The sequence below is a fragment of the Macrobrachium nipponense genome, chromosome 32 (genome assembly GCF_015104395.2).
Source record: "Macrobrachium nipponense isolate FS-2020 chromosome 32, ASM1510439v2, whole genome shotgun sequence".
Classification (NCBI taxonomy): domain Eukaryota; kingdom Metazoa; phylum Arthropoda; class Malacostraca; order Decapoda; family Palaemonidae; genus Macrobrachium; species Macrobrachium nipponense.
This window is the reverse complement of record NC_061094.1, coordinates 49,953,291-49,963,754: the sequence shown is the minus strand read 5'-3', so window position 1 is coordinate 49,963,754 and position 10,464 is coordinate 49,953,291. Positions and strand designations below refer to the sequence as shown.

At 39.2% G+C, this 10,464-nt stretch overlaps 1 protein-coding gene across 1 annotated transcript in view; it reads right to left on the bottom strand.

Moving 5' to 3' along the window:
• Positions 1-10,464, bottom strand: part of LOC135207426 (uncharacterized protein DDB_G0271670-like) — an 87,384-nt gene that overhangs the window by 54,255 nt on the left and 22,665 nt on the right. The window contains exon 5 of the mRNA XM_064239151.1: positions 3,328-3,573. Within this exon, the coding sequence (XP_064095221.1) occupies positions 3,328-3,573 (246 nt within the window). The remainder of the gene's footprint in view (positions 1-3,327; positions 3,574-10,464) is intronic.

Genomic DNA, 10,464 nt, shown 5'->3' with positions numbered 1-10,464 from the left:
GAAACTGATACAAAGTGGATTCTTCAAACAGTGGTGGTCAGATAACCCCTGTCCGTGTGATCCTGTTGGCGAGACGGTTGGAACGACGAAGTGGTCATGCGGGTGATTCCAGCTCATCATGCTGGAATCACCGGTACGACGACTGTTATACCGTTTAGTAGGACTGATGAGGGATACAGAGTAATCTCTGGAAATGTCTCCTTATCATTTTTAACTCTGTGAATATATACTTTCAACACTACTGTGGCTTTCAGTTATTATTATTATTATTATTATTATTATTAGTTATTATTATTATTATTATTATTATGCAGAAGATGAACCCTTGTCATATAGAACAAGCCCTGTGATGCCACTGACTTGAAATTCAAGCTTTCAAAGAATATGGTAATCAAGCAATCAGATCTGGCACAAAAGGTGATGGAAGATCTTTACAGGATGATGATACCGTGCTTGCGCGCACATGTACTATTTGTATGAGAGAGAGAGAGAGAGAGAGAGAGAGAGAGAGAGAGAATAAAATGAGCAAGTGCTTGGAATGCTCTCTGTAAATAAGATTCAGTCGCCTAGATGTGTGGCTATCCGAAAGTTCTTTAAATTTGTTGCGCCCCGGTTTGGGCTCTCTCTCTCTCTCTCTCTCTCTCTCTCTCTCTCTCTCTCTCTCTCTCTCTCTCTCTCTCTCTCTCTCTTACTGGCTCTCTTAGATTTTTCCTCGAGTGTCATCCTTTTGAGACGTAACATTTTTTTATCAATAATTAACATAACTTCAAAAGTTTTTTCTTTTAAACTAGTCTCCTTTGATATTTACACTGACGATAATTCAATGAATATTTACACACAGTTTCGCTTAATAAATTTCATTAAGCGCTGCAGGATACATTCATGAATGCAAAAACAATAACCTATGATATCTTGGAATAAATGTTCAGAGTTTCGCCACATCCATATCAAAGAGTATCCATCAGTCTCTATTTATTCCCTACAGTTGAAAATAATAAAAACATATAAAAAAAAAGTTTGTAGACTCCACTCATAATAATCATTCTAATATTACCACCAACAAGGAAAAAGTTAGAAATCACGACTTCATCTTTGCGAATATTATCCACGTACAAAGTTTTTGAGGCGTCGTATTTTATTGTTTTAAAATGGTGGACTGCATCGAAGTGACGTCCAGGCTTTGTTATACAATACAAGACAGTGAACTGATATAAAAGTAAAGGAAACCTAAAAGGCAATACATTGTGAAAGCCATTGATGACCTTTTGCCAGCGTTTTCAGTAAACCATTCAGTCAACGACAAATAAATTGTTCGGTTAAATGGAGAAGTGGAATACAGAGTGCGTCTGAAAGAGAACGACAACCAGGCAATTCTTTTATGTAGAGAGAGAGAGAGAGAGAGAGAGAGAGAGAGAGAGAGAGAAGAGAGAAATGGGGAAGGAAGATAAAATGTAAATATACAAAAAGCAATTAAAACACTTGAGTTTTGAATAATATTCATTATTATCATTTCAAATCAAATAAGTTCCTATCATTACAATTATTGAGGCAATTAGTTCTTGTCGTAATGAATCAACGTCAGCAACGAGAAAGACTTAGATAACAGAGTTATTTCCACCTCTTTGCCTCCGAAAGCAAAGCTGCCATTTTTATCTCTCTGCCTTCAAGAGGTCTCGGAAATTTATTCATCTCAATACGTGTTTTGAACGTCGATTTAGAGCTCCAGAAGAGTTTTTTAAGCTTTTATTAGTTTTCTGTCAAACAAAACTATTGAGATGGCCTTTATTTATTTATTTTATTTATTTATTTTTTATTTATTTTTATGTCTTTGTTTACACACAAAGCAGATCTCTCTCTCTCTCTCTCTCTCTCTCTCTCTCTCTCTCTCTCTCTCTCTCTCTCTAGATCAAATAATTAAGTTTCCAACTGAGAATCTGACTGACCGACTGCCCATCCATTCCAGCAATTAAATCTAGTAAGTAAATTAGAAGTGTATGCATATCCCAGTAGTAAATTCGGAACTGTACAAGTCATTCAGTTTCAAAGAGAGCGGTCGAATATCTCAAAATCAGATTATTATGAAATCGAATATTCCAAAGAGAAGATCAATATTTGCTGAGAACTCTGGTTTGTGTAACGCACAAAATGAAAATTATAGATATTCCTATTCCCGCGTTGCTGTTTAGTAAGATCAATTAGAGAGATATATATTTTTTTTTTCCCCAACATCCAACCTGAAAACTCTTAAAGGGAGTTATCTCCATGTTATGCTAAACACAAAACGAGAGAGAGAGAGAGAGAGAGAGAGAGAGAGAGAGAGAGAGAGAGAGAGAGAGAGAGAGAGAGATGCCTTCGTTACTAGAATTTCGTTGCAGGTTAACTGATGCAAATGATATGCAAATGCGGAAACACAGTCCGTCCAACACAACTCTGAAATGGCTGGAAAGTTTGAATGAGCAACCTTGATCCCTCACGCGCCTTCTCTCATTGCATTACTAAGTTTCCTTTGCCTTAATCAATTCTAACGTCTTGTTCTGCTAAATTGTTTTCGGCAGCACCAGAGAGGAGGAGCGGGAGAGAGGGATCATTTCCTTTGGATTCCGAATGAAGTAAAAACAAAAAAGCGAAAAGTTGAAAACCGTTGAACTAATTCACAAGAATATTATATGGAAATCGCATTTTAATTGAACATCATGTGGTCTTGATTATCTAAACCGAGGACGTGCCCAGTACTTGATGTTGTAAAGAAACAATACGATAAGTACTAAAAGATAAATTAGATAAAAGGTACTTACTTTATCCTTCTGATACATTTCCTTAAGATCGATACGCCTGACTGATGTATTGTTATTCCAGAGAAGTAAATTGGTAGTCATTGACAATTAGCGGGAATTGCATCGCCCGGATTGTCTCCAATTTTATGTTACTGGAGTTTCATGGCATCTGGAATCCCACTCTGCTTCCAATTGGACTGTTTATCGCTCCATTTGGCACAGAGAGAGAGAGAGAGAGAGAGAGAGAGAGAGAGAGAGAGAGAGAGAGAGTGGAGGAGAAGGAGGAGGAGGATGTGGAGGAGGAGGAGGAGGTGCTGAAGGAGGAGAAGGTGAAGGAGGAGGAGGTAGTTGCGTGAGGAGGATGAGGAGGAGGAGAGGAAAGAAGAGGAATAGGAGGAGGAGATGGAGGAGGAGGAGATGGAGGAGGAGGAGTAAGAGGAGGAGGAGTAAGAGGAGGAGGAGGTGGAGGAGGAGGAGGAGAAGGAAGAGGAGGAGGAGGTGGAGGAGGAGGAGGTGCTGAAGGAGGAGAAGGTGAAGGAGGAGGAGGAGTTGCTGAAGGAGGAGGAGGAGGAGAAGGAGAAGGAAGAGGAGGAGGAGATGGAGGAGGAGGAGTAAGAGGAGGAGTAGATTGGAGATGGAGTAGAGGAGGAGGAGGTGGAGGAGGAGGAGAAGGAGGAAGAGGTGGTGGAGGAGGAGGAGGAGAAGGAGGAGAAGGTGGTAGAGGAGGAGGAAGAGGAGGAAAAGGGGGAGGATGTGGTGGTGAAGTAGGAGGAGGAGGAGGAGGAGGAAAGGTATATAGCTCGGAAAATACAAGTGTATGAAAAATTTAAAATCATTTCTAACGAAAACGTTCGTTTACTTCTTGTTACACAGGAGAACAAGATAAAACAGATAAATAGAGACAAGAATGGTAAATCTCTCTCTCTCTCTCTCTCTCTCTCTCTCTCTCTCTCTCTCTCTCTCTCTCTCTCTCAACGGATGGCTTGCTAAATTAAAGCTATCAATGTTTGCATTAAATTTCTGCTAAAGCGTTGAGCATTCAATATAAAAATTTATTGTATGATTGTGCTCAACCAGCAATGACACGAAATAAAATCTCGATTACACTTTTATTCTCTGCGGGGTATTTTTAGAATGGGAACTAATGTTTTCCAACATGGATATCTTTATTATTATTATCCTTCTTTTTCTATCACAGTCATCCTATTCGACTGGGTGGTTTTTACACTGTGATGTTCCGGGTTGCATCCTGCCTCCTTAGGAGTCAATCAATTTTCACACATTGTGCGCTATTTCCAGAATCACACTCCTCTGCATGAGTCTGAACTACTTCAGCATCTAATCTTTTTGTTTCCTGTTCACTTTTTTAGGGATCTTTGGATCGTGCCAAGTGTTTCCTATGATTGGATGTGACAATTTCCTCTGGCATATCCCACAATCCCTCTTATTTATAATTGCAGATCTCTTGATACTTATCAAGTTTTTTTCTCACTCTTTCTCTATCTAGGGCTCTGGTGTCCGCCATGTATGGGTTGCGACATCAATGAGTGATACATTCTTCTTGATTTTGTCAATCATCACACCAAATTATTATTTTTCTTTTTTTCTTTTTTCTTTTTTTGGTCTATCACAGTCCTCCAATTCGACTGGGTGGTATTTATGGTGTGGGATTCCGGGTTGCATCCTGCCTCCTTAGGAGTCCATCACTCTTCTCACTATGTGCGCCGTTTCTAGGATCACACTCTTCTGCACGAGTCCTGGAGCTACTTCAGCCTCTAGTTTTTCCAGATTCCTTTTTCAGGGATCTTGGGATCGTGCCTAGTGTTCCTATGATTATGGGTACAATTCCCACTGGCATATCCCATATCATTCTTATTTCTATTTTCAGGTATATTTATCCATTTTTTCCCTTTCTTTCTCTTCAACTCTAGTGTCCCATGGTATTGCGACATCAATGAGTAATACTTTCTTCTTGATTTTGTCAATCAACGTCACGTCTGGTCTATTTGAACGTATCACCCTATCTGTTTTGATTCCATAGCCCCTAAAAGGATTTTTGCCTGATCGATTTCTATCTCTTCTTCAGGTTGGTACTCGTACCACTTATTACTGCAAGGTAGCTGGTGTTTCTTGCACAGGCTCCAGTGGAGGGCTTTTGTCACTAACTCATGCCTCTTTTTGTACTGGTTCTGTGCAAGTGCCGGATATTCGCTTGCTATGTGGTTTATAGTCTCATTTTTCGTATTGCACTTCCTACATATGGGAGAGATGTTCTTTCTATCTATCGTTCTTTGAACATATCTGGTTCTTAGGCCCTGATCTTGTGCCGCTGTTATCATTCCTTCAGTTTCCTTCTTGAGCTCTCCCCATAGTAACCATTGCCATGTGTCATTGCTGGCCAGTTCTTTAGTCTCTCTCATGTATTGTCTGTGCATTGGTTTGTAGTGCCATTCCTCTGTTCTGTTTGTCATTCTCCTGTCTCTCAGTCCTTCTTCCCATGCACCCTTGAGCCACTCGTCTTCACTGGTTTTCAGATATTGCCCCAGTGCTCTGTTCTCGATGTTGACGTAGTCCTCTATACTTAGTACGCCTCTCCCTCCTTCCTTTCGTGCTATGTATACTCTGTCCGTATTTACTCTTGGGTGTAGTGCTTTGAGTATTGTCATATGTTTCCTAGTTTTCTGGTCTATGCTGCGGAGTTCTGCCTTCTTCCATTCCACTATTCCTGCGCTGTATCTGATTACTGGTACTGCCCATGTGTTTATGGCTTTTATCATATTTCCGGCGTTGAGTTTTGACTTGAGTATCGCCTTGAGTCTGCATATATTCTTTCTTGATCGTGTCCTTCATCGCTTGTGATTTATATCCCCTCCTTCCATTATTCCCAGGTATTTGCATCCCGACTCATCTATGTGTTTGATGCTGCTCCCATCTGGTAGCTTTATCCCTTCAGTCCTTGTTGCTTTGCCCTTTTGTATGTTGACTAAGGCACATTTTTCTATTCCAAACTCCATCTTGATGTCCCCAGATACAATCCTATCAGTCTGGATTAGGGTATCTATTTCCTTGATGCTCTTACCATACAGCTTGATGTTGTCCATGAACATCAACTGGTTGATTATTATTATTTTTTTATTTATTTATTTTTTTTTTTTTTTTGCTCTAATCACAGTCCTCCAATTCGACTGGTGGTATTTATAGTGTGGGGTCCGGTTGCATCCTGCCTCCTTAGGAGTCCATCACTTTTCTTACTATGTGTGCCGTTCTAGGATCAAACTCTTCTGCATGAGTCCTGGAGCTACTTCAGCCTCTAGTTTTTTTCTAGATTCCTTTTCAGGGATCTTGGGATCGTGCCTAGTGCTCCTATGATTATGGGTACGATTTCCACTGGCATATCCCATATCCTTCTTATTTCTATTTTCAGATCTTGATACTTAGTACTTATCCCATCTCTTTTTCTTCAACTCTTGTGTCCCATGGTATTGCGACATCAATGAGTGATACTTTCTTCTTGACTTTGTCAATCAACGTCACGTCTGGTCTGTTTGCACGTATCACCCTATCCGTTCTGATACCATAGTCCCAGAGGATCTTTGCGTGATCGTTTTCTATCACTCCCTCAGGTTGGTGTTCGTACCACTTATTACTGCAAGGTAGCTGATTGTTTCTTGCACAGGCCTCCAGTGGAGGCTTTTGCACGAATCATGCCTCTTTTTGTACTGGTTCTGTGCAAGTGCCGGGCATTCGCTTGCTATGTGGTTTATGGTTTCATTTTTCGTATTGCACTTCCTACATATGGGAGAGATGTTATTTCCGTCTATCGTTCTTTGAATATATCTGGTTCTTAGGGCCTGATCTTGTGCCGCTGTTATCATTCCTTCACTTTCCTTCTTGAGCTCTCCCCTCTGTAGCCATTGCCATGTGTCATCGCTGGATAGTTCTTTAGTCTGTCTCATGTATTGTTTGTGCATTGGTTTGTTGTGCCAGTCTTCTGTTCTGTCTGTCATTCTCCTGTCTCTGTATATTTCTGGGTCTTCGTCTACTTTTATTAGTCCTTCTTCCCATGCACTCTTTAGCCACTCGTCTTCACTGGTTTTCAGATATTGCCCCAGTGCTCTGTTCTCGATGTTGACGCAGTCCTCTATACTTAGTAGTCCTCTCCCTCCTTCCTTTCGTGTTATGTATAGTCTGTCCGTATTTGCTCTTGGGTGTAGTGCTTTGTGTATCGTCATTTGTTTCCTGGTTTTCTGATCTATGCTTCGGAGTTCTGCCTTCGTCCATTCCACTATTTTTGCGCTGTATCTGATTACTGGCACTGCCCATGTGTTTATGGCTTTTATCATATTTCCGGCGTTGAGTTTTGACTTGAGTATCGCCTTGAGTCTTTGCATGTATTCTTTCCTGATCGTGTCCTTCATCTCTTGGTGTTTTTATATCCCCTCCTTCCATTATTCCCAGGTATTTGTATCCTGCTCATCTATGTGTTTGATGTTGCTCCCATCTGGTAGCTTTTATCCCTTCATTCTCGTTACTTTGCCTTTTTGTATGTTGACTAAGGCGCATATTTCTATTCCAAACTCCATCCTGATGTCCCCAGATACAATCCTTATAGTCTGGATTAGGGTATCTATTTCCTTGATGCTCTTACCATACAGCTTGATGTCGTCCATGAACATCAGATGGTTGATTCTGTTGCCTCTTTTCTTGAGTTGATACCCAGCATCCATCTTCTTCTTCTTCTTCTTCTTCTTCTTCTTATTATTATTATTATTATTATTATTATTATCATATGAAACAGACCCATAGGGGTCACTGACTTGAAATTCCAATCTTCCAAAGACTATGGCGTTCATTTGAAAGAAGTAACAGAAGGTAATAGAAAAATTGCCTCTGCTCTATAAAGAGAGTAAATGAAGCCTCGCCGGAATAAGCAAACATAGATAAAGGAAGAAGATTAAGAAAAGGAAAAAAAAAAGTAGAAAGAAACAAATATATCAGAATATCGATTTTCGTGTTTACGCCCAAGACCATAAAACGAGAGTTACGACAACAGCGGCCAAGAGCAAGTTCAACGGGCTTATCCTCCACCACACCCCATCGGTTTATCGAATTTCGTTATCTCGCTTAAGAGAAAGGCCTCAATAAGATATCACGAGGTTAGAAGTTAATTCAAGATTGAAGAAAGGTCGACATTCCGCCATGTCCACCAAAGACTCCGGTTTTTTTTATATTATTTCAAATAATACTCATAGTAACATAAAAATCCTATTTTTTTCTCTTTTTTTAATAATATTATTTAAAAAATACTCTTAGTAACATAGAAATACTCCTGTTTTTTTTAATAATAGTATCTAAAAAATACTCGTAGTAACATAAAAACACCCTGGGTTTTTTTATAATAGTATTCAAAAAAATAATCATAGCACCATAAAAAACCCTCCTGGTTTTGTTTTCTTTTTAATAATAGTATTTAAAAATACTCATAGTAACATAAAAACACGCCTGGTTTTTTTTATAATAGTATTTAAGAAATATTCATAGTAACATAAAAACACTCCTGGGTTTTTTTATAATAGTATTCAAAAAAATAATCATAGCACCATACCCTCCTGGTTTTGTTTTCTTTTTAATAATAGTATTTAAAAATACTCATAGTAACATAAAATCACGCCTGGTTTTTTTTATAATAGTATTTAAGAAATATTCATAGTAACATAAAAACACTCCTGGTTTTTTTTAATAATAGTACTTAAAAAATACTCACAGTAGTATAAAAACCCTTCTGTTTTTGTTTAATAAAGGTATTTATTTTGAAAAATACTCGTAGGATGAGTCTTGAAACGGATAAATAAATCAAGTTATATATGGGTACATGTATTTAGAAATAAATATCTACAGAGAGCTTTCGGGAATCTGTCCAATTCCCATTTTCAATCTCAAAATGGGAACTGAAGAGATCCCTGGAAGCTCTATGTAGATATTTATTTTTAAAATATGTGTACCTAAAAATAACTGTGGCTTTGTTTCGCCAGTGATTGCATTTTCATCAAATGTTTTCATACAGCATTACTTTGTTTTATTTGTTTTATCCGTCATTTTATTCCCAACGTAGGAACATGTCACTGATCTGCGTAATTCCAACCGTTCTTAGTAAGCTATTTATCTACCAACTCTCATTTCCTAACTTTGAGTTTGCCACTCTCCAACAAGCGGCCTGGAATATCTCCTGCAATTCTGAGAAGTACTCTAATATCTCCTCCCTGATTTCTTTCTTCATTTTCCCTTGTTCCTGACATATTCAGGATCGAATAAATGTCCGGTGAATTTGCGTTTCATCTCGTTACCACGACGATTTCCGGCAACATTCTGTGGGTGTGGATTTCGTCCAGCTGATCTACATAACTGGGGTACCGAGGAATACTCTATTACGTCTCTCTTTCTTGTCACGTCGAGATTGTTGTTCTGATTCATTTCTGGTTAGTGTTTTATCTCTTGTTAGTAACAAATATCCTCTGATAATAAACCTTAGCACTATCTAGGCTATAGAGGTAAATAAAAGTTTAGTTGCACCCCATTAGGGATGTCACTGACTTGCATATACTTCACAAATTCAGTTAATTTTACTTTTATCAAAATCCCCTCATCCAATCTAAAAGGACACCAAATGTTGCAAATGGCCTAATAAACGAAAAATAAGTTTAAACACAGAGAGAGAGAGAGAGAGAGAGAGAGAGAGAGAGAGAGAGAGAGAGAGAGAGAGAGAGAGAGTCAAAACCAAGAGGATTTGTTCCTTAAAAATGGTTATTACATAGTATATATCACGGTCAAATTTATACATAACGGTTCGTTCTAGGGCAATGTTAGCTACAGGTAGACAGACAGACAGAGAGCGAGAGAGAGAGAGAGAGAGAGAGGGGGGGGGGGGGGGGGGGGGGGGGGGGGGGGGGGGGGGGGGGTGGGGGGGTGGGGGGGGGGGGGGGGGGGGGGGGATTGCAACCCAGTCCTTAAATGACACACCCAAATGGAACACCATTTCCTTGAAAAGTGGCTGAAAATTGCTTCATGGGCTCATTTTGGGCCATTTACTGCTTATGCGTCTTATTACGGCTTATTTATGTTGATAACTCTTGGAGTTCTTCAGAGGATTTAGAGTAAAGCGTTTTAGAAGGACTGATATTGACCGAGAACTTACCGAGGTCGTCAAGCAATTGAGTTCCAAGAGGATAATTCCTCCCTTTTTACCTAATTATTTCAATTGGTTCAAAATGATTACTGTGAAAGCATTCTGAATGTTCAATTTCATGATAGCTCTGCATCTTTCCCTTACTGACAGACAGGAATTTAAAATAAAAAGATGTGCAAAAACATTTTTCGCTTTCATAACAAATACCCAGACAGCGAAGTAAATCGAGTCGGTACAGAATCCAGAGCTCCATTTAATTACATCTCTTCCTCCATGAGCTTAAGGAGCAGTGGTAAATAACAGAATCACGAGCTCCATTTAAATATATCTCTTGGTCCAGTAATCTTTTGGAACAGTGGTAAATAACAGAATCACGAGCTTCATTTAAATATATCTCTTCCTCCAGTGAGCTTTTGGAACAGTGGTAAATAACAGAATCACGAGCTCCATTTAAATATATCTCTTGGTCCAGTAAGCACTTGGGGCAGTGTGATAAATATTGAAATA